At 48.7% G+C, this 24,512-nt stretch overlaps 1 protein-coding gene across 1 annotated transcript in view; it reads left to right on the top strand.

Moving 5' to 3' along the window:
- Window positions 1–24,512, top strand: part of camk2a (calcium/calmodulin-dependent protein kinase II alpha) — a gene marked incomplete at both ends in the record, with an annotated part of 226,637 nt that overhangs the window by 130,615 nt on the left and 71,510 nt on the right. Inside the window, 4 exons of the mRNA XM_084320467.1 lie at window positions 3,657–3,722; window positions 10,045–10,117; window positions 11,818–11,920; window positions 12,502–12,585. Coding sequence (XP_084176593.1) covers window positions 3,657–3,722; window positions 10,045–10,117; window positions 11,818–11,920; window positions 12,502–12,585 — 326 coding nt within the window. The remainder of the gene's footprint in view (window positions 1–3,656; window positions 3,723–10,044; window positions 10,118–11,817; window positions 11,921–12,501; window positions 12,586–24,512) is intronic.

Raw genomic sequence — 24,512 nt, 5'->3', positions numbered from 1 at the left:
AACAGGTAGTTATATGGTTTTTAATTTGTTGTTAAAAAATAACTACACTTACCAGTAGAACGCCTGTCGTTCAGTGCTGTCACCTAATACAGTCAGGAGTCTACGCTGTGGTGACGTCAGTCAGCAGCGCCAAAGTGAGTGTATAGTTCCTCAGTGAACGAAAACATAAACCTTGTTATTTTGCTACCTAATTGTTTCATGTTGAGCTATAGATTGTGGATGAATACACACAGAAAGGTATACCAGGCTTTATTTGTTTTAAACAAGACGATTTAGAAATGGGTCCATTGGAAATACATGGTGATTTCAAGGAGGGTTGACCGCACGGGAAACACCAATGACGTAACCACTACACCTCCCTATATAGCCGTTTGATTGTTAAGAAGAGTGTTGTCCTTGTGTCATAGGTCAACCTAAATCAACCTGCAATGTAAATGCAGGTATAGTAGGTTCCCAGATGGAGCATATAGACACAATGGGTACAAAATGAATAGCAAACCTTTATTTGTCAAAGAACTATTAATACATTGCACGATAGGAATAGGGGTAATGTCCTTTTAGAGTTGGTGGGAGGCACAGCCAAAAGACCTCCCACCAGGTTGGAGGTGTTGGGGGGTCCTCTGGTGGACACATGGTGGCACTGCAGGGGAGTAGTAACCTGGCCCTGACGGCTACAACTGCTAGCTAAGATTGCACCAAAATGACGATGGTTCATATTTTCTATCCGGAGTTGCCTGCAGAAGGAGGGGAGGTGGACATCCAATAACACACAGTCAATGAGCCTAATCCCCAAATTAGGTCAAATTAGCAACCAAGGCCAACGTCGATAAAGGGAAGTGGAACATGGAACAGCCTTCCGGTGCTTAAAGGGGAACTCCAACATTTTGGGAAATTAGCTTATTTAACATCTTCCCTGGAGTTAGACAAGAAGATACATACCTTTTTTGTCTCTGTGCGTGCATTTTAGCTTTGGGAATAGACGCTCCGTTAGCATAGCTTAGCTTCATCACTGGAAGTGAGGCAGGACAGTAGCCTTACAGTGCCTTACAGTGTATTGCAAGGTCTGACATTGACCAAACTTGATATGCATGACCTTGGTGGGCTCTAGGTCAACTCCTGAAAAGGGGGTCAATGTCAGACTTTGCAATCAAAAGTTAGGGGGCTAATAACCCTTGCCATAATTTCAGTGCGCCCCCTAACTTTTGATTGCAAGGTCTGACATTGACCCCCTTTTCAGGAGTTGACCTAGAGCCCACCAATGTCATGCATATCAAATTTGGTCAATGTCAGACCTTGCAATACACTGTAAGGCACTGTAAGGCTACTGTCCTGCCTCACTTCCAGTGATGAAGCTAAGCTATGCTAACGGAGCGTCTATTCCCAAAGCTAAAATGCACGCACAGAGACAAAAAAGGTATGTATCTTCTTGTCTAACTCCAGGGAAGATGTTAAATAAGCTAATTTCCCAAAATGTTGGAGTTCCCCTTTAAGGGAATGTACCACCCTGTCCACCTTTAGAGGCCAACTCAGGAAATGGCTGTTAGACAGCCAAATATGCACTCATTAGGGATGTTAGTGATGTTATACTGACTGAATGTCATGTTAGTGTGGTCATGTCAGTGATGTCAGTTTTTATGAATGAATGTTCTAAGGTCCGTTTTGTGTTTGTTTTATGTTAGGACCAGGAATGCGTTGCTCATGGGACGACTGGTTGCACTATGTTTTAATGACGCCGCATGCATGCGCATAAATGTTGCCTTGCATACTAAAGACAGTGCCTAATTGCCTCTACGAATGGAATGTAACACATTTCATTCACAAGTTGTGTGAATGTATCTGAACACACCTGACGATCGGCGCTATTGATATGCAACGTACTTAGAGTTGGCGCATCAGTCGAGTGCAGCGCACCGACTGGTTGCGTGCAACCCCGTCCCATGAGCAACGCATGCCTGGTTAGGACTGCGGGTGGAAATTAGCCCTGTGCTATTCCCGGCATATTTACGTCCTTATCATGCTGTGATGTTATGCATACACTCATGTAAATGATGTTCATTAATTTGCATTGTCCTTAATAAACAAATCTTAAATCTTAATGTTCTCAGTAAACCATTAGGCACAAACATCACACAGTTCGGGAAAAATACACAATATGTCAATCTGTGACACAGAGTAATGTCACATCAACATACCTTCTGTTATGTTGATGTCCATTGTACTGAATCTTTAAATATAATGGAACACAACTAAACCCAATACAACAGACCATCATTATAGAACCACACAGAACAATACCATTATAAAACGGAACACAGTAGAACCTGGTCCATTTAAGTACGTAATCAGTGGCGGCTGGCCACTGGGGGCGCTCGGGCGCCGACCCCCCTGTTAAAAGAGGGAAGAACAAGAAATATTTTCTTTTTTGTTTTTTGTTTTATAGCCCTATAAATAATATAAACATGTTTAAAATGAATAATATTTACTCATTTTAAGTATGTTTGTGTTTCCAATGCACAATATAACGTTAATATATCAAATAAAAATAATCGTTTTCCTGAACAGGAAGTGACTCACCGCATTATAGCCGCATTTCTCCTAGCCGTATTTCTCTCGGCCCGGGCTAGACGCAATAGCGCTCTGAGTGCGCGTGCACAACGTGCACTGTTTCATCGCTGTATCCGTCGCAGCCAATCAGTGCGTAACGCGCTGTGCATTGAAATATGATGTATTATGTTGGAAGCCGGGCGCGATTTGAAGCGGTCTAGGCAAGCAGCCTTAGCAGCGTCTATCATTTCCGTAAGCGCATTTCGCGGAGACGCTCTCTGATTGGCCGACGTCAGTTTTTTTTCCGTAGCCGCATTTCGCGGAGACGCTCTCTGATTGGCCAACGCCAGTTTCTGTTGTGTAACTTGTGTTGTTGTGAGATGCAGCTATTTGTCTTAGAGCGTGACGGCAAGTTCTTTCGACGGTTAAGCTTAGGCACTCTTTCAAAGTTGGTTAAGGTTCGAGTTTGTCTTAGAGCATGGCGATAGAACGCCAGGTAGTTTGCAGTCTGTTCGACGCGGAAATGGGCTAAGAAATCATCACAGTACTTGTGTTGTGTGGTGCTAAGCTAACACTTGGCTAACAAGAAGCTATAATATGGCGGATGCAGTCTGGACAGTGGTCTGGATATACATCAACAGTCTGGGACTGTGGGACAGTGGATTATACACTTTATCAAGCCCTCCTGCCCTGGACGTTTCGACTAAACAGTGAGTCTCTCTCTCGCTCTCTCTCTCTCTCCTGAGAAATGCGGCTACGGAAAGTATTGATGGTGCTGCCTTGCTGAGATGATAATAGCGCTTCAAAACACGCTGCTGTGTTGTAAACTATAACATTAATTTCGCTGCTGCTGATGCATAATGTATGAATGAATGAATGGTGAGTTGTTTAAAATGACAACATATACATGTGTTAATTATTTTATTGGATTGATCCGAGAGACAGAGAGAGAGATTGCTCCAGAGCATTTATTAACGTTACATTTTCAACTCGACCTAACGTGAACCCCCGGCTGCGACCACCCAACAGTAGATAGTACGGGCCGGTACTGTATGTAATCATATAGAATAGAACAGAATGTGTTCTGAAATGTCTTTGATTATGTCTCTCAGGGTGACTGGAGGAGAGCTATTTGAAGACATCGTCGCCAGAGAGTATTATAGTGAGGCTGACGCCAGGTGAGAATCAAACTACTCCTTCGTTCATTTATTAATTGTTCATTTCTTTATTTTTTTATTTCTTCATTCTTTTGTGCTTTCATTCATGTATGCTGTGTATTCGTTTGTTAAAGGAGACCTAGGTTTCGCCTCCTCTTTGTATGGATTTGGTTATTTGGTGATGTAAAATGTTATTTAGTCGCTGGACAGAAATTACATAATGCCTTCAGATTAACCTGTTAAGCCCTAGCCCTATTTTCTGAAAACCCACCTAAAGATACATGTAGTAAATGGAAGATTGCTTCACTTCTACAAGGACCATTAGCATGTTCTTGGTATCTAGGGATATCTATAGATATCAGGGAATGTATTCCCAGTGTCAGAAATATTGTGTCTGTTACTAGGCTTGAGTAAATTGTGATGAAACAAAAGAGAATATAAATTAGGATTTTTCTTTGCATCGTTGACAGTGAATAACTGTGAGGATGAGGGGTTCTTGCGGAGCCCAATAGCAAAACACAGGAGGAGAGAAGGAGCGGTTTAGGGTTCTTTAATTATTCTTCCCAACCAAGCAGAGTATAACAGGAATATGAAACAGGAATGTGAACAACACGGAGGTTATAATGTTCTTGGGGGGGAGAAGAATGAGAGCAGGTGCACTCCAGTGCAGCTGTCGGCAGCGAGAGAGATAGGACACAGGTCTTGCGCTTGAGAGCGAGCAGGAGTCCTCTTTGCGGGGCTCGAGACGTCAGGGTGGAAGGACGCTGGGGCTCGAGACGTCAGGGTGGAAGGACGCTGAAGCTCGAGACGTCAGGGTGGAAGGACGCTGCAGCGAAGTCCTGGGGCACAAGAAACAGAAGGTTAGGGCAAGCATAAACAGGGGTAGTTACAGCTGGTCTTCAGGTAGCGGCGTCGTACCTCGGTAGGCAGTTTAACACTGCGACGTTGGATGACGGGTTCTGCCAGTTGAAGTAGGGAACACTTGATGAGGTGATCTATTGCAGCCACGCTGATTGCTCCTCATCTGGCAGACACAAGCTCTGATCGTGACAGGACCCCCCCCTTGACGGGCGCCTCCTGGCAGGCCCCCAGGCTTGTCCGGGTGACGGCGATGGAAATCCCGGACGACCTCAGGGTCCAGGATCATCCCTCGGGAGACCCAGCTGCGCTCCTCTGGGCCGTAGCCCTCCCAGTCCAAGAGGTATTGGTACCCACGACCACGGGGACGCACGTCCAGCAGCTGGTGGACGATGTAGGCCGGGTGGTCATCGATGATCAGCGGAGGAGGAGGCTCTGGAGCAGGAGGAGACAGGGGACTGGAGAGAACCGGCTTCAGCTGCGACACATGGAAGGAGGGGTGAATGCGCATGATGGCAGGGAGCTGAAGCTTAACAACCGAGCGGTTGATAACGGACAGGATTTTAAACGGACCAACAAAACGTGGGGTGAGTTTGCGGGACAAGGACTTGAGTAGAAGGTCTCGGGACGAGAGCCAAACCATCTGACCTGGTTGGTAGTCGGTAGCCGGAGTCCGGTGGCGGTCGGCAAAGCGACGGTTCTGCTCAGCGGTGCGGAGCAGCGCAGCCCTCGTGTCCTCCCATATCCTCCTGCAGCGGCAAAGGTGGTCCTGCACCGAAGGCACGCCGATCTCCTCTTCCTGTGCAGGGAACAGTGGGGGTTGGTAGCCCAGGGAGGACTCAAAGGGAGACTGACCTGTGGCCGCGGAGGACAGCGAGTTGTGGGCGTACTCGATCCACGGCAGGAACGTACTCCAGCCGGAGGGGTCCCGGGTGGTCACGCAGCGGAGGGCGGATCCCAGGTCCTGGTTGGCCCGCTCCGATTGACCGTTGGTCTGCGGGTGGAACCCGGAGGAGAGGCTGACCGTGGCCCCCAGGGACCGGCAGAAAGCCTTCCATACTTGGGAGATAAACTGCGGGCCCCTGTCGGAGACGATGTCCACCGGGATCCCGTGGAGACGGAAGACGTGGAGCACCATCAGGTCCGCGGTTTCTGTAGCAGAGGGGAGTTTGGGGAGAGTGACAAAATGCACAGCCTTTGAGAACCGGTCCATGATGGTGAGAATGACAGTGTTACCGTGTGAAGGAGGCAGTCCGGTGACGAAGTCCAGCGCGACGTGCGACCAAGGCCGACCGGGAACAGGGAGCGGCCTGAGGAGCCCGGCTGGTGGTTGGTGGGAAGCCTTTCCACGGGCACAGATGGTGCACGCAAGGACGAAGTCGCGGGTGTCCTCCCTCATGGTGACCCACCAGAAGTGTCGCTTCAGCAGGGACAAGGTACGGTTGATCCCAGGATGACAGGCGAACCGGGAGGCCTGGACCCACTCGAGCACCTGGGAGCGGACAAGGTCGGGGACAAAAAGCCGGTTAGGTGGGCCGTTACCTGGATCAGGCTGGACGCGCTGGGCCTCCCGGACGACAGACTGGATCTCCCAGGTGGCGGCGGCCACCAGGCAGGAGGAAGGAAGGATGGTGTCCGGGTGTGCGGAACCCTCCTTGGGGACGAACTGCCTGGAGAGGGCGTCTGGCTTGGTGTTCTTGGAGCCAGGCCTGTAGGTCAGGGTGAAATTGAACCTGGTGAAGAACAGTGCCCAGCGTGCCTGGCGGAAGTTCAGGCGCTTGGCCGTCTGGACGTAGGCAAGGTTCTTGTGGTCGGTCCAGACCAGGAAGGGGGTCTCCGATCCCTCCAGCCAGTGCCTCCACTCCTCCAGTGCCAGTTTGACTGCCAGGAGCTCCAGGTTCCCGATATCGTAATTGACCTCTGCCGGGGTCAGGCGACGAGAGAAGAAGGCACAGGGGTGCAGTCTCTGGTCGAGGGCGGAGCGTTGGGAAAGGACCGCCCCCACTCCGGTACTTGAGGCGCCTACCTCCACCACGAACTGGCGGGACGTGTCCGGCTGAACGAGGATGGGCGCGGAGGTGAAGCGCTGGCGTAGCTTGGCGAAGGCGGAGTCCACTCTGTCCGACCAGACGAAGGGCACGGAAGGCGAGGTGAGTTGAGTAAGGGGTGCCGCGACCCGGCTGTAGTCCCTGACGAAACGCCGGTAGAAGTTAGCAAACCCCAGGAAGCGTTGGAGCTGCTTGACGTTGGTGGGACGGGGCCAGTCGGTCACCGCCTTGATCTTCTCGGGGTCCGCCCGGATCTTGCCGCCCTCGATGATGTAGCCAAGGAACCCAATGGAGGAGACGTGGAACTCACATTTCTCCGCCTTGACGAACAGCTTGTTCTCTAGTAGGCGCTGGAGGACCCGGCGGGCATGCTGGATGTGCTCCTCCATGGAGCGGGAGAAAATCAGAATGTCGTCCAGGTAGACAAAGACAGAGCGGTTCAGGACATCACGGAGAACGTCATTGACAAGGGCCTGGAAGACAGCAGGGGCGTTGGTCAACCCAAAAGGCATCACCTTGTACTCAAAGTGGCCGAGCGGGGTCTTGAAGGCCGTCTTCCATTCGTCTCCCTCCCGGATGCGGACCAGATGATAGGCATTTCTGAGATCCAACTTTGAGAAAATGGTGGCGCCTTGCAGGGGTTCGAAAGCAGAGTTAATCAAAGGCAGGGGGTACTTGTTCTTAACCGTGATGTTATTGAGACCCCGGTAGTCAATACAGGGGCGAAGGGAGTGGTCCTTCTTGGACACAAAAAAGAAGCCCGCGCCGACAGGAGAGGAGGAGGGGGTAATAATGCCCGAGGCCAGGGACTCGTGGACGTACTTCTCCATAGACTCTCTCTCTGGGCGTGAGAGGTTAAACAGGCGGCTAGCGGGGAGCGGGGCTCCCGGGAGCAGGTCTATAGCACAGTCGTCCTGGCGATGAGGAGGTAGGGAGAGAGCTTGTTGTTTGCTAAACACAGCCTCTAGGTCGTGGTAAATTGGAGGAACAGTCGAAAGGTCAACAGGTTCGTTGGGAACGGGAGAACCAGTGGCCCCCAGTGGTGACCGCGCCGACCGGAAACAAGAGGCGTGACAGTGAGCACTCCAGCTCGTGACTGAGCCCGTTGGCCAATTTATTACAGGGTTGTGTAGCTTTAGCCAAGGCATGCCGAGAACGATTGGGTTATGGGGGGAATCAGTGACGTGAAAATGGATCTCCTCGCTATGATTCCCGGAGAGTTGAAGGCGGAGAGGCGTGGTGTGGCGTGTTATTTGCGAGAGCAACTTCCCGTTTAGGCCTTGCGCATCTCGGGGAATGGGTAAGGTGTTGGTGGCAATGTGGTAGTGGGACACTACCCCAGCGTCGATGATGTTTTCGTCTGCGCCCAAGTCGACCAGCGCGGACAGAGGGAGGGATTGACCGTTGTGGTAAAGCGTGGCACTGAATTGCATATTCGGACTGGAACTGGGAACCAATTTAAGGCTTGTGCATGTGCCCAGCGTCACAGCCGAACCCCGTCGTTTGGGCGAACCGAACATGAGGCGATGGAGTGGCCTAGTTGCCCGCAGTACAGACATGCCCCTGACCTGAGTCTGTGACGGCATTCGCGGAGAGGAAGGTGAGAGCGGTCGAGGTCCATGGGCTCCGAATCGTCGGTGCTGCAGCGGGACACTATTAACGGGACACTCCTGCTCAGCGGCTGGCCTTTTCACGGCGGCGTTCCCGGAGACGCGTGTCCAGCTCTCTGGCTAAGTTAATCAAGTTGTCAAGGGAAGTAGGCCTCTCTTTCGACGCCAAGGCCCTGGCGAAAGGCTCCGCGTAATGGTTCATCATTCCACTGGGAACCCGCTGCCAGAATACGGAATTCGATAGCGTACTCGCTCACACTACGGTGTCCTTGGTGGATGGTAAACAAGGCGGCCGTTCTATCCGAACCACCGGGAGGATGGTCGAAGACCTTTTGCATGTCAGCGATGTACCCGGAGTACGAATTGCAGAGGGGGGAATTACTGAAGTGGAGGGCTGTCGCCCATTCTAACGCGGGCCCCGTCAGCAAACCAGACAGGTAGGATATTTTGGATTTGTCGCTCTGGAATGTTAGAGGTTGTTGCCCAAACACTAAAGAGCATTGGAAGAGGAAGGCACGACATTTGGCAACGTTTCCGTCGTAACGCTCTGGCGAGGGTACGTGAGGTTCCCGGGACTGGGATACTACAGGTGGGGATACCACGAGTGGAGAGACAGTAGGCGGAATTGGCTGGGCCGTTAAATATGCTTCGAAACGCTCGAATCGTTTGTCTCGCTCCGCGGCGCTGAGAGTGAGAGCGCTGAGTTGGGCAATAGTCTCATCCAGTATCTGTGAGTGTTGATTTACCAGACTGACGTGTCCGTTGACGGCGGCCTGGATGCTGGTGCTCCATTCACCGGCCTCCTGTGCTGCTGAGTCCGACATCATGAGGATGGGGGGTTCTTGCGGAGCCCAATAGCAAAACACAGGAGGAGAGAAGGAGCGGTTTAGGGTTCTTTAATTATTCTTCCCAACCAAGCAGAGTATAACAGGAATGTGAAACAGGAATGTGAACAACACGGAGGTTATAATGTTCTTGGGGGGGAGAAGAATGAGAGCAGGTGCACTCCAGTGCAGCTGTCGGCAGCGAGAGAGAGAGGACACAGGTCTTGCGCTTGAGAGCGAGCAGGAGTCCTCTTTGCGGGGCTCGAGACGTCAGGGTGGAAGGACGCTGGGGCTCGAGACGTCAGGGTGGAAGGACGCTGGAGCTCGAGACATCAGGGTGGAAGGACGCTGGAGCGAAGTCCTGGGGCACAAGAAACAGAAGGTTAGGGCAAACATAAACAGGGGTAGTTACAGCTGGTCTTCAGGTAGCGTCGTCGTACCTCTGTAGGCAGTTTAACACTGCGACGTTGGATGACGGGTTCTGCCAGTTGAAGTAGGGAACGCTTGATGAGGTGATCTCTTGCAGCCGCGCTGATTGCTCCTCATCTGGCAGACACGAGCTCTGATCGTGACAATAACACCATGCTAAAAATGACCAGACATGAAAAACTGCCACGGAGCTCGTTCAGCACCTTCTTGAGATCACGTGTACAAAAGATCCAAGCAAATTAATAAAGGGCAGATGATTAACAAGCCTGAACAAGCTGTTATGGGCCTTTGATTTCACAAGGGAGGCTATAACGATCAGTTAGCTTGAATTAATCAATTCGCTTTTTAGAGCCAGGAACACTGCCTAATGTACAGTTCTACCCAGTTAGAAACCCCCTCTCTCCACCCCACTCTTTCCCTCTCTCATTCTCTCCCTGTATCTCTCTCAACCCCTCACTCTCTGCCTCTCTATCTATCCATCTATCCATCTATCCATCTATCCATCTATTCATCTATCCATCTATCCATTTATCCATCTATCCATCTATCCACCTCTCTCGATCTCTCTCTCTAGTCATTGTATCCAACAGATCATGGAGGCTGTTCTTCATTGTCACCAGATGGGCGTCGTTCATCGTGACCTCAAGGTACCAAACCCCAACATCTAACTAACCTTAACATCTAACTAACATCTAACTACATCTAACTAACCTTAACATATATCTAACATCTAACTAACCTTAACATCTAACTAACCCTACTAACCCTAACATCAAACTAACCTTAACATCTAATATCATCCCATTTAGATTTTTTTTTTTACCAACTGACAGCAAGCCAAGGACATAAGTTTGCATATCTTTCAAATTGGTCAACAACAAGTATTTAATTTGTATTAATTTCCAACAATGTCTAATAATAATAATAATAATAATAATAGATTGGATTTTAAGAGAGAAGCGCCTTTCTCAGACTCAAGGACACTGTACAAGGAAAGGATGGAAAAAATAAGAAATAAAATTGAAAAAATATAATAAAATACATAAAAGATCTGTGTATAGTAACAACAAGAACAAACAAATAAGATAAAAGAGATAAAAAATAAAATAAAAGGGAGGCAAGTTCTGTCCAATTGGATGAAGTGGTTGAAATTGGATGGTGAGGAGGTCGGAGTTGGAGGATCGGAGGCCTCGTGCTGGAGTGTAGGGGTGGAGTAGGTTGGTCAGGTAGGAAGGGGCCAACCCGTGCAGGGATTTGTAGGTGAGGAGGAGGATCTTGTAGGGGATTCGGTAGTCGATGGGGAGCCAGTGGAGTTTTTGCAGGGTGGGGGTGATGTGCTGCCAGGGTTTGGTGCGCGTGAGGACCCTCGCAGCAGAGTTTTGGACGTACTGTAAGCGATCCAGAACCTTCTTGGAAGCACCAAGAAGGATTCCGTTACAGTAGTCGAGGCGGGAAGTGATGAAGGCGTGAATGAGTGTTTCCGCTGAGGTGTCGGAGAGTGAGGGGCGGAGGCGGGAGATGGTTCTGAGGTGGAAGAAGGCGGATCTGGTGACAGACTTGACGTGAGGGTGAAATGAGAGGGTGGAGTCCAGTATTACGCCCAGGTTCCTTACCTCTGTGGAGGGGCAGATGGAGTAGCCATCTACGGAGAGGACAAGGTGGTCGATCTTTTGGAGGAGGGCTGGGGAGGCTACAACTATGAGTTCGGTCTTCTTACTATTGAGTTGGAGGAAGTTGGTGGTCATCCATGTTTTTATGTCCTGGAGGCAGGCAATGAGGGAGGGGGGAGGAAGGGGAGCCAAGGGTTTGGTGTGGAGGTAAAGCTGTGTGTCGTCTGCATAGAAGTGGAAGTGGATGCCGTGTTTCCTTATGATGTCACCGAGTGGGAGGAGGTAAATCATAAAAAGGAGCGGACCTAGCACCGAACCCTGGGGAACACCCTGTTTAACAAGTGCTGGAGCTGACCTGGAGCCCCCGAGGGAAACATACTGCCACCTAATGAAATCAATATTGAGGAATACATTTTACACCTTTTGAATACAAAAGGGAAATACTACACAAATAAATTACCCTCTGTCTCGCTTCATAAGGACTTTCACTAGTCTGGTTTATAACCCCAGGACCAGTTGATAAAGACTTCCACTGGCCTGGTATACCAGTACTTTATATTTGTATTAATTCTATGCTGTCGGTTTCAGATAAACCATTCACTGCACTATTTGTACAATATGTATGATATTTCACATGAATAAAGTCAATCAATCAATCAAAAAATGTATCCGATAATTTGATAATTTGTAGAATTGTGATACAGTACATTGTCTGATGTTTCTTCTTCTCTCTCCAGCCAGAAAACCTGCTCTTGGCCTCCAAGTCCAAAGGAGCCGCGGTCAAGTTGGCTGACTTCGGCCTGGCCATCGAGGTGGAGGGAGACCAGCAGGCCTGGTTTGGTAAGTAACTACATAAGTAACTACGTACTTTCCCCTGACCATCGAGGTGGAGGGAGACCAGCAGGCCTGGTTTGGTAAGTAACTACATAAGTAACTACAGTACGTACTTTCCCCTGGCCATCGAGGTGGAGGGAGACCAGCAGACCTGGTTTGGTAAGTAACTACATAAGTAACTACGTACTTTCCCCTGGCCATCGAGGTGGAGGGAGACCAGCAGGCCTGGTTTGGTAAGTAACTACATAAGTAACTAAGTACTTTCCCCTGGCAATCGAGTAGGAGGGAGACCAGCAGACCTGGTTTGGTAAGTAACTACATAAGTAACTAAGTACTTTCCCCTGGCCATCGAGGTGGAGGGAGACCAGCAGGCCTGGTTTGGTAAGTAACTACATAAGTAACTAAGTACTTTCCCCTGGCCATCGAGGTGGAGGGAGACCAGCAGACCTGGTTTGGTAAATAACTACATAAGTAACTAAGTACTTTCCCCTGGCCATCGAGGTGGAGGGAGACCAACAGGCCTGGTTTTGGATTCACACGTGCGTATGTTTGTGTGTGTGTGTGTGTGTGTGTATGTACGTGTGTAGGCTTTGCAGGCACGCCCGGTTACCTGTCACCTGAAGTTCTCCGTAAGGACCCGTACGGGAAGGCTGTGGATCTCTGGGCGTGTGGTGAGCCATCAGAGAGAAAGAGAGATTATTATTATTATAGTTATATTTTATTGTTGTTGTTTTAATTTGTATTATTATGTTGTTTATTTAAAAATAATTTATTTAAACTGTTACAAAGGGTCAGATTAAACCGAATATATATATTTATTACTTGAGATATATTGTATAATATTTGTATATCGTCTGATATCCCTTGTATATTCTTTGTACATATACACGGAATATCCCTTTACCTAGGTACAGGCCAGACCATAATATTCGTTCTCCTATTGGACAGCGACCCCTAGGCGCCAACGGCCATACCCCCAATGGCAAGTTCAAAGCTACCGCTAAGACATGTCTCAACATGTCTAGGTTTGCGCAGTAATACGAGACAGAACTGAGGTTGGCACTAGATTATTCACCTTACGTATAAATACGTCGCAGGTGGATACAGAAGCACTTAGACCCAAAACGTTGAAGCCTTCACCACGATACAACGTGCCGTGAAGTGGGCCCCTTTGCCCCTAAATAGAGCCTTGAGAACCGCGTGCAAATAGATAGCTAAAGTGTCAGAGTTTAACGCTGTATCGTCGAGTTCGACTTATTCTATTGTGAAGTAATAGTCTATTTTATAGTGTATCGTGCGGCTACCGTTCTACAGTGACCAGCATTACCACCGGTTCGTCGTACTCTAGCTAGTGCACTTATCCAGGCTGGGCGGCCTAAACTCGTGCCGCCATCCGAGGAGTCCTAGACGAGAACCGTTGGATATGTACACCGGAGAACCTACACCGGCGAATGCAGAGCCTTTTCCGGCTGGATTATATTGCTTTGGTACTGTGGCTGCTGGAGCAGAGAACCGTCTACCCCACTGCTGTGTGGGATCTACCCTGTGAGGAGCACCATCGAGCCCGCCTCTAGGACCACAGAGGCTGGCTAGCTTTCATCCATGCTGTCTTGCATACTGGAGTATAGCTGTTGCTTTGTCTACGGACCAAAGGATTATTGCACTGGCTCCTGTATCTGGAGTCTCTTTATTCCTCGTTGATCCAGACTTTGCTCCCGACCATTCCTCTCCCCTGCTGGCTTACAACCCCTTAGTATCTCCAGCTGACTACGAGTGTGCCTTATGTAATTCTTATGCTATAGGTGGTGTCAGTTATACCCATCTTATTATGCTCATGGACTTACGCTCTTGACCTACTTAAGTGTTCTTCGCCATATAAGCGCAATTCATAATTCTCAATTTGTAACCTATTGTTGCTGCTCTAATAATAAATACCTCTAAATAGAACTTTCTTTGTCAAGCCGTATTCTTGTGTGGGTGTTCACCAGATATACCGTGTACTGTATGGCCAGTAATTAAAGTACATAACTAAGTAGTGGTTTAATGATACCATACTCTCAATACAGTCAGGGAATTGTACCCCTCAGTTACAATTGGTCCTTCGAGCCGGAGGAATATCAGTGTAATATCTAAATATAATATTGATATTAACCATGGCCAGCGGTGAACACTCCACAAACGGCTCTCCTAAGCTAGAACGCCCGCAGCGCAGACGTCAGCCACCTCCTTACCTAGAGGACTACGCTGCCAGTCTAATACCTAGCTTTATACAGACGTTAAATGCGGGAAAAGCGGATAGTAAAAGCATGTCAAATCCTACAGACCAGGCGACCTTGCCAGTAGAGACCCTAGTGGGTTCTAACGTAACTGACCAAGCTCACGGGGGGGACCAGGAGGGACATGACATGACTATACCCCCAGACAACGTCAACGGGACGGTCCCCGGAGAGCTCCAGGATAAAGAAAGCGCTCCAGGGACGGAACCCGACCCACTACCAGAAGAGAAGCGCGCCCAGGAGATAGACCTCCTCGGAGCGCGCCAGGAGAACGGATCTCCAACGAGCACTGTCAGAAGCCGATCACCTCCATCAGTGTCTTCCCCCAGCGAGGCGGACAAGATGCTGGCGCAGGCATTCATCGCCACCCTGGCAGCCTCCACTGAACGCGATCGACTCCAAGCACAGACGCTTAGCGAGCGCGAACATTCTTCCATGGAACAAGAGCGCCTCCGGGCGCAACAGCTAAGTGAGCGCGAACACTCTACCATGGAAAGAGAACGCCTGCAGGCTCAACAACTGAGTGAGCGCGAACAATCTGCAGACCAAAGAGAGCGCCTTCACGCGCAACTCCAAGCGCAAGCCCTTAGTGAACGGGAACACTCTGCAACCCAGCGAGATCGCTTCCAGGCGCAGCAAAGGAGTGAAGACGACCGCATACGCCTGGAGACCAGACGCCTCCAGACGGAAGAGAATATTGAAAGAGACCGCGCCGATGCCCAGCGCGCCGCCGCCGATGCACAGCGCAACGCCGCCAATGCACAGCGCGACGCAGCCCAAGCCCAGCGCGAAGCAGAGCGCGACCTCGCTCACATCAAGCGCGAAGCAGAGCGCGACCGGCTACAAGCGCAGATAATGGAGCAATTGATTGCCAGGGCGACACCCCCTCTCTCCGCACGGAGCTCCAGGGCATCATCACGACAAGGGTCGAGGGCACCTTCCCCTACCCGACCAAGTGACCCGGAGCCCGGCCAACAGAAAGAGCCTATCCACGTCTCCGAACCCCCTCCCCGACCGGTCCATGCGAGACCCAGCAACCGGGAAGAACCGGCCTATGCCGCCGAGAGACTGAATAGACGACTCCAAGATCTAGAAGACCTAGCAGAGGAAGAGGAAGAGGAGGAAGGTCAAGCCCACCAGCAGCATCGTACTCCACAGGACCAAGAGATCCAGTACAGCCCAGACTTTACCCCCGAGGCCCTGCGCTACAGACCCCCGACTCAACTCAGGGGTGAGTTTGACGCACAGCCAGCCCCGAGGAACAGCACCTGGGTACCCGGGCTTTGGTACCCACCAAGTACCAGCCCACGACGACACGTACGGGGAGACTCGCCCAGGAGGCCTCTCCCCCAACGCTCACCGATGTGCCAGCCATCCATGGCATCGTACCTTGGCACACCGACGTTCCCGGATTTTACGCATGAGGACAGAGCACAGTACACGGAATTACGGATGTGCTTAGAGACTATGATGTCCGACATCCCTGATGAGTCGTACAAATATGCTATCCTCCTCAAGCACCTCAAGGTGCCCAGAGCGCATAATATAGCGCTGGCATATTCCAACTCAAGTACCCCATACACCGCGGCTCTAGTAGCCCTCGACCAGCGTTATGGACGCATATGGGACTACGTGATACAAGAGATAAGGAATATTGACCGTCTCCCCCCAGCCACAGACAATCGCTCATTGGATGACCTCTCTATCAAGGTACAATCCCTGGTAGGGATGCTGGGGTCCCAAAAGGAAAAGGGTAGAAACGAACTGTACGCTAACTCTAATGTAGAAAGGATATTAGAGAAGCTCCCTCCAGCCCGACAAGAGCGCTTCAGGCGGCAAAGAGACCACCGTGATCCCGACGGTCCCGAGCCATCCCTCCTAGACCTGGCCGACTTCCTCGCGAGAGAAGTCAGCAGCCTACGACTGGATACGTTCGTGCGGAGTGGACCAAGCCCCAGAGATGGACCTCGGAGATCCAACGATAACCGCAGGCTGGTGACCGTCATGCACCAAGCCGAATCAGTACCGCGGAACAAGAACCACAACACCCCCTCGACGAAAGAGAAGTGGAAGATTGTATGCCAGTACTGCGAGAAAGAACATTGGCTGTCACAATGTGACACTTTCAAGAAGATGACCGCCGACGAAAGGTCCGCGCCTCCCTGATCAAAGGCGGCTTTGATCTCCGGCAGTGGGCCAGCAGCGACCCTCAAGTACTGCGCAGTCTCTCCCCAGAGAACAAGGCAGCAAGCAGCGAGACCTGGATGGCGACCATCCCAGGTGAAGCCCAAGAAATGACATTAGGACTAGTCTGGCGCTTCAAAACAGACTCGCTCCATTATAGACACACACCCCTGACCAAGGAGCAGGGAAGGTCGATTTCACTACCGACCACCAGACGGAGTGTATACAGAACACTCGCCAGACAATATGACCCGTTGGGATGTATTCTACCTTACACCACCAGGGCAAAAATGATTGTGCGAGAGCTGTGGGACAAGGACCAGGGCTGGGACGACCCCATACCCGACCACCTTGCTTCCACATGGAGAGAGTGGGAAACAGAACTCAACTCGCTCCCAGGTGTCAACATACGCCGCAGCTACTTCCCACCCACAGTGCGGCTGGAGACGTGCCAGATGGACCTGCACGTCTTCAGCGACGCCTCCGAAGTAGCCTACGGTTCGGTGGCCTACTTGCGGGCCCGAGAGGAGGGAGGAGAAATACATACCGCCTTCATCCTGGCTCGTTCAAGGATAGCCCCCCGCAAGCAACAATCGATCCCGCGTCTAGAGCTCTGCGCAGCCCTAGTAGGAGCGCAACTCGCCACGTTAATCCAACGTGAACTCACCATCCCGGTGCAAAGAACAATCCTGTGGTCAGACTCCATGACCGTACTCACATGGATCCAGTCCGATTCGTGTAGATACAAGGTCTTCGTGGGAGTCAGAATCACAGAGATCCAAGAGTTAACAGAATCAGCATGCTGGAGTTACGTGGACACAAAACAGAACCCAGCAGACGTCATCACACGGGGAATGTCCCTGGATGACCTCACACGTCACAATATCTACAGTGACGGTCCCGAGTTCCTCAAGCTCCCGGAAGAAGAGTGGCCTAACCCCACCCCACGGGAGGCTAGTCAAGAGGAGGCAGAGATGAAGAAATCTATGTTCTGTGGGTTGACGCAAACACCAGTCCCCACAGACCCCAACATAGACGACTGCCCCACCCTTGAGAGTGCGCAGTTAAAGACATTCCTGTGGCACCACCCTGAGGTTCCCTCCACTACTGACATTAATGCAGCTAATTACGAAGAAGCAGAACTCCTTCTGCTACAGCGAGCCCAAAGAGACTCGTTCCCAGACGAGCTAGACTGTCTGCAGGGATCAAAGCCAGTCCCGTCAGACAGCAGACTGCTCCACTTGGCCCCTGAGCGCGACGCCCATGATCTCATCAGAGTGGGTGGTCGTCTGAGAAGGGCCCCGGACTTAACGGATGACGTCAAGTTCCCTATAGTTCTCAACAGCCGACACAAGGTCACAGAGCTCATCATAAAGAAATACGACGAGGACGTGCACCACGCTGGGGCAGAGAGAGTCTTCGCTGAGATCAGACGTCGCTATTGGATACTGCAAGGAAGAGAAGCAGTACGACGCTTCCAGCGGACCTGTCTAGACTGTCGCAAGTGGCGAGCACAGCCCAGTATACCCAGGATGGCTGACCTACCCCCCTGTCGCCTCCGACTCGGCGACAAGCCCTTTCACTCCACCGGTATGGACTGCTTCGGCCCGCTGTATGTGAAGAAAGGAAGAGGGACGGAGAAGAGGTGGGGTATTGTATTCAAATGCATGACCACCCGAGCGATACACATAGAACTCCTTCCAACCATGAGTACGGACTCATTCCTTATGGCCTTCCGGAGATTCACAGCGCGGAAAGGAAAACCGTCTATATTATTGTCTGATCACGGGACAAACTTCAAAGGCGGAGAAAGAGAGCTGAGAGAGAGCTTCCAAGCTATGGGCCCAGAACTTAAGACACACCTTGCTCCCTCTCAGATTGATTTCCAGTTTAACCCCCCGAACGCCCCTCACTTCGGGGGAACCTGGGAACGAGAAGTACGTTCAATAAAGACAGCCCTGTACGCCGTGCTTGGGGCCCAGACCGTGGCGGAAGAAGTCCTCACGACAGTCCTCACAGAGATCGAGGGAGTATTGAACTCAAAGCCCCTCGGTTACGTCTCAAGTGATGTAGCAGATGTCGACCCAGTCACCCCCAACACTCTCTTGATGGGGCGGCTGGACCCCGCGCTCCCACAGACAGTGTACAGACCTGAGGAAGCGAACGGCCGAAGAATGTGGAGGTACAGTCAAGTATTGGCTGACAAGTTTTGGAACAGTTTCCTCCTCCACTATCTACCGTCTCTACAGACCCGCCAGAAATGGGTAAAAGAAAGAGACAATTTGACGGAGGGCACAGTCGTCATGATCATAGACCAGTCACTACCCCGAGCTATGTGGCCGGCCGGCCGCGTAAGCAAAGTGATCACTGGTGCCGACGGAAAGGTCAGAGCGGCAGAAGTGCTCGTCCAGGGACGGACATACACCCGACCCGTGGCGAGGCTGATAGAGTTGCCAAGGCTACCTGACTCCCTTGATGACGACCATGACCCACTGACTTTGTGAATTACCCTACTCCTCACAACGGACATTGAGTAGTGGACAAGACGGTTAATCTGTCTCTGCTTATCTAATTAGGTGCGGACTAATTAGGAGGCGGCTGTTACAAAGGGTCAGATTAAACCGAATATATATATTTATTACTTGAGATATATTGTATAATATTTGTATATTGTCTGATATCCCTTGTATATTCTTTGTACATATACACGGAATATCCCTTTACCTAGGTACAGGCCAGACCATAATATTCGTTCTCCTATTGGACAGCGACCCCTAGGCGCCAACGGCCATACCCCCATTGGCAAGTTCAAAGCTACCGCTAAGACATGTCTCAACATGTCTAGGTTTGCGCAGTAATACGAGACAGAACTGAGGTTGGCACTAGATTATTCACCTTACGTATAAATACGTCGCAGGTGGATACAGAAGCACTTAGACCCAAAACGTTGAAGCCTTCACCACGATACAACGTGCCGTGAAGTGGGCCCCTTTGCCCCTAAATAAAGCCTTGAGAACCGCGTGCGAATAGATAGCTAAAGTGTCAGAGTTTAACGCTGTATCGTCGAGTTCGACTTATTCTATTGTGAAGTAATAGTCTATTTTATAGTGTATCGTGCGGCTACCGTTCTACAGTGACCAGCATTACCACCGGTTCGTCGTACTCTAGCTAGTGCACTTATCCAGGCTGGGCGGCCTAAACTCGTGCCGCCATCCGAGGAGTCCTAGACGAGAACCGTTGGATATGTACACCGGCGAATGCAGAGCCTTTTCCGGCTGGATTATATTGCTTTGGTACTGTGGCTGCTGGAGCAGAGAACCGTCTACCCCACTGCTGTGTGGGATCTACCCTGTGAGGAGCACCATCGAGCCCGCCTCTAGGACCACAGAGGCTGGCTAGCTTTCATCCATGCTGTCTTGCATACTGGAGTATAGCTGTTGCTTTGTCTACGGACCAAAGGATTATTGCACTGGCTCCTGTATCTGGAGTCTCTTTATTCCTCGTTGATCCAGACTTTGCTCCCGACCATTCCTCTCCCCTGCTGGCTTACAACCGGAGGGAACCCCTTAGTATCTCCAGCTGACTACGAGTGTGCCTTATGTAATTCTTATGCTATAGGTGGTGTCAGTTATACCCATCTTATTATGCTCATGGACTTACGCTCTTGACCTACTTAAGTGTTCTTCGCCATATAAGCGCAATTCATAATTCTCAATTTGTAACCTATTGTTGCTGCTCTAATAATAAATACCTCTAAATAGAACTTTCTTTGTCAAGCCGTATTCTTGTGTGGGTGTTCACCAGATATACCGTGTACTGTATGGCCAGTAATTAAAGTACATAACTAAGTAGTGGTTTAATGATACCATACTCTCAATACAGTCAGGGAATTGTACCCCTCAGTTACATAAACTATTTAATTAGTATAGTATTTTTTAATTATACATCTACAGAGCCCTTAGAAAGGTAGAGAATAAGAGTATTGCTTTTCCCCCAAAAAGCATTGAATAATTCATTTCTGCCTGGTACCGGGCTGAGATTTATTTCACGTCACAAATAGATCAATATTATAAGTAACTAAGATTGTGTTTCTTTTTCAAATGTAGCCAAGAGTAAAGACCCTAACCAATAAGACCCTAATCAAAACATTGTTTTAGTCCTAAGAAAGAGGAGACCAAGCGGCTACGTGGCGCAGTGGGCAAGGTGCTCGCAACGAATGCTGGAGACTGGGCTCGAACAGGATGCCTCCTGTTCGAGCCCCGCTCTCCACATTGCTTTCAGTTTAGCTGGTCGTCCACAGTAATACACATTGGCCGTATTACGGGGAGGGAAACTGAAGGGTGGGGATCGGGCGTTGTGTACAGCAACTCCTACAGGTCGGTTGGTGCGCCTGCACAGTAGAATCAAGAAGCGACGGGGGCGGGGCCCCTCCAAAGCCCAGACCCCCGACGCTGAAAGATCGAGCCGCGCAGGTGAAAAGATGCGACGGCTGTTACCTCGAGCATCGGAGGGGACTCGTGCTATGTATGACTTAGTCCACATTACAGCCGGCTTGTGGGAGGCAAGAAACAACGTTCGAACGTTCTGGTTGAATTGGACGATATGAAAATTGGGATGGGTGAAAAATAGAAAAAATGGGAGAAAAAGTGGATAAAAAAAAAGAAAGAGGAGACTCAAGGCTTTCGATGGACGTCATAATTTCAGAAAACTACACTACCCAGCTCACACCAGCCGCAGTCAAAGCTGCAGCCACTTTCACAGACGTGAAAATAAAATATTGACGTGAAAATCATGATTATATCTTACGGGTCAAACAAACCTGAACGTTATTGCCATAAAATACAACGTATATTGTTTCTTTACCTTTCTGTGAACGTCTAGAAAAAAAACGTTACGCAATCCGGTAAAAAATGGCGGAGCTATGGAAATTATACAAAACCCAGATTCAGATTTACCTCTGCCATTGGAAATAGGAGATTTGGCCCAATCCATAGATGTATGCCATAATAAAGTAATGTATAGGCCTGATATTCTATATTCATATTTCAAATCGCATGTGTCCAGATGGCAAAATTCAGTACTGTATCTACAAAAAAACCTGTAAATCATCTGCCCTTTGTTCATTTGCTTAGATATTTAGTACACTTGATCTCAAGAAGGTGCTGATTTTCACTTTTGGTCAATGTTAGCGTGGTATTCACTGTCAAAGATGGGGGAAAAACTAATAATAATTTATATTCTCCTTTGGTTCATTACAATTTCCTCTAGCATAGTAACAGACACAATATTTCTGACAATGGGAATACATTCCCTGAGGTCCATAGATGTCCCTAGATACCAAGAACATGCAAATGGACCTTGTATAAGTTGAGCAATCTTCCATTTACTGTACTTTTAGGCAAAGAGGAGGCCCTGCATTTTCAAAGTATTGTTAAAATCAGTCCACGACAAGTATTTCATTTGTAAAATGAATGTTGTTGTTTACATTGAGTTTATTGAGTTTATTAGGATCCCCATTAGCTGTTGCATGACAACAACTAGTCTTCCTGCGGTCCACACAAAACATAAAACATTACATTCAACAAGACTTTTACAGAACAGTAAATAAATAGAATGAAAACTGATTTCCGAAGTCCATTTTCCTTCAAGCATTGACTTTCATATTTCCATCATATACCACTTATTTTCTGATTTTCCTTTCATTGGAAAGACAATAATGATAATAATGATAATAAAATAAGAGTAAAGTACTTATATCTGCATTTACAGATGCCAGCCTTCAATGCTCTTAAGGTACAACTACCTGAAATGAAAATAAAACAGAAGAATGAATCACGTGTGTGTGTGTGTGTGTGTGTGTGTGTGTGTGTGTGTGTGTGTGTGTGTGTGTGTGTGTGTGTGTGTGTGTGTGTGTGTGTGTGTGTGTGTGTGTGTGTGTGTGTGTGTGTGTGTGTGTGTGTGTGTGTGTGTGTGTGTGTGTGTGTGTGTGTGTGTGTGTGTGTGTGTGTGTGTGTGTGTGTGTGTGTGTGTGTGTGTGTGTGTGTGTGTGTGTGTGTGTGTGTGTGTGTGTGTGCTAAAACGTGTGCCCTGCTGTGTCATTAACTTACGATCTTTGGGTTTCTAGATGCCTTTTCAATTGTCTTTTGAAACTTGATTTAGTTTTTTCTTTAGAGATATAATCCGGCAAATTGTTCTATACAGCACTTTTCGTTGCATTGACCCTGTTTTTGCTTTAGGGACTTGATAGCACCCTCTTGTGGCATGTCTCGTCTTGTATGTGTGTATTTCAGAGCTGGCTGTTAATTGCCTATATAGACACATAGGATGACTCATCGGCTTGATATTTCTTAAAAAGACAAGGAGTGATACCGTCAGCCTCTCTCGGACTGTCGACCAGGAGAGCTTGACATGCATTTTTTTTAACATTACACGTGATGTACAGCTTAGGGCAAGCCGAGCTGCTCTGTTTTGATGACATGTGTAACTAAAATGATAAATGTGTCTGTGTTTGTGTCTGTGTGTGTCTGTGTGTCTTATGTAGGCCTTTTGTTAACCCCTCCCTCCCCCTGTACTCTCTTTTCATTGCCCTTCACCTGGTCAGCCCTCCCGTGCCCCCTTTCCTTCCAGATGCCTTAACTCATTCTGCGCCAGCCATTTTCCTCATCCTGTTCTAGCTAGGCCATGCTTTAAAGATAGGGGTGCGTCACCTTGTTTGTAGAGCTATATCTATATTCTATATTATAGCTATGTAGACAATACTATGGTCATTTGACCAGTGATGGGCAAGCTACTTGGAAAATGTAGTAAGCTACACTACAAGTTACTCTCGATTAAATATAGCTCAACTACAATGGAAGCTATCCCCAGATAAATGTAGCAAGCTACACTACAAGAACATGGCAAAAATAGCTAACTACATCGGCACTACTTTTTTTTTTTTTTTTTTTTTTTTTTACTTTATGATCAAGTTTCCACCAAACAAATAGGCAGGCAAAAAAAAGGTTCAGTTTGATTGTTTATTAGAAAACTGAAACAAGCCCTCGGTCTGGCTTTTTGTGTCATCATTTTAACATGAACTTGTATTATGTACAAAATGTTAATAAAGTATGAGGAAAGAACTGTGGAAACGTAATAAATAAAAGGCAGTGAAACAATAATCAAATAAACACCAAAATATATACTCTCTCTATTGGAATGGAGACTTTTCAGCACAGGATAAACTGCCCACTTTATCAACCAAAAACACACTTCTTCAATATCTGAATTTTAACTAATAATAACTGTCTTACTGCATTTTACTATTATGCTACCATGTCTATACTACCACCAACTATGCTAATATGTCTATACTACTACAGTGTGTACTCAGAGTATAACACTCAAGCTCGACACTGCTACAAACAATACTACTTATCCTTGGCTGCTAGATATGTACCACTCCTGCTGACTTGTTGTACACAATTTGTAAGTTGCTTTGAATGAAAGCGTCAGCTAAATGACCAAATGTATTTAAATATGTAACTCACAAAACATTCCATGGCCCCAAAATCATGTGGGGACCCCCCCCTGGGGGTCCTGACCGACCCACAGGTTGATAACCACTGCTCTAGGTGATCTTTTCCCTCTTAAGGCCTCTACATGCTACAGCAACTTCAAAGCAACTGCAACACAACATCGGCGCAATTTCAACATGGTTGTTGCAGAGGGTCTTGTAGACTGTGTTGCGTACCTGTCTCCAAAATCTAATCTAAACAACCGTTGCGTTGATATTGCGTAGCAGTGATTGGTTGGTAGTGAATGGGGGCGGGGCTGTCATAGAATAATATTGTTCCCGCAGCGAGGAATACCATCCTCCATTGTTGTAGCCAGCAAGCTATGCTATCAATATTAGCTAAATAATTAGCGTCATAGCTGGCCTTTTTCTGAAAACCCAAGCACATAGCATACGCCTTCAGTTGATCATGACAAATCCTCTCTTACCTTGACGATTAAAAAGCCTCCATAATTTAGTAAATAAAGCTGTAGCCAGCCAGCTAGCATTGATGCTATACAAAATGCTATCCACATTAGCTACATAGCTAACCAACTAAATACAATGGTATCCTGAGGTAACGTTAAATACAACGTTTGCTAGTCGA

The sequence above is a fragment of the Notolepis coatsorum genome, assembly GCF_963971535.1.
Source record: "Notolepis coatsorum genome assembly, chromosome: 8".
In the NCBI taxonomy this organism is placed as follows: domain Eukaryota; kingdom Metazoa; phylum Chordata; class Actinopteri; order Aulopiformes; family Paralepididae; genus Notolepis; species Notolepis coatsorum.
This window is presented reverse-complemented; position numbering and strand designations above follow the sequence as displayed.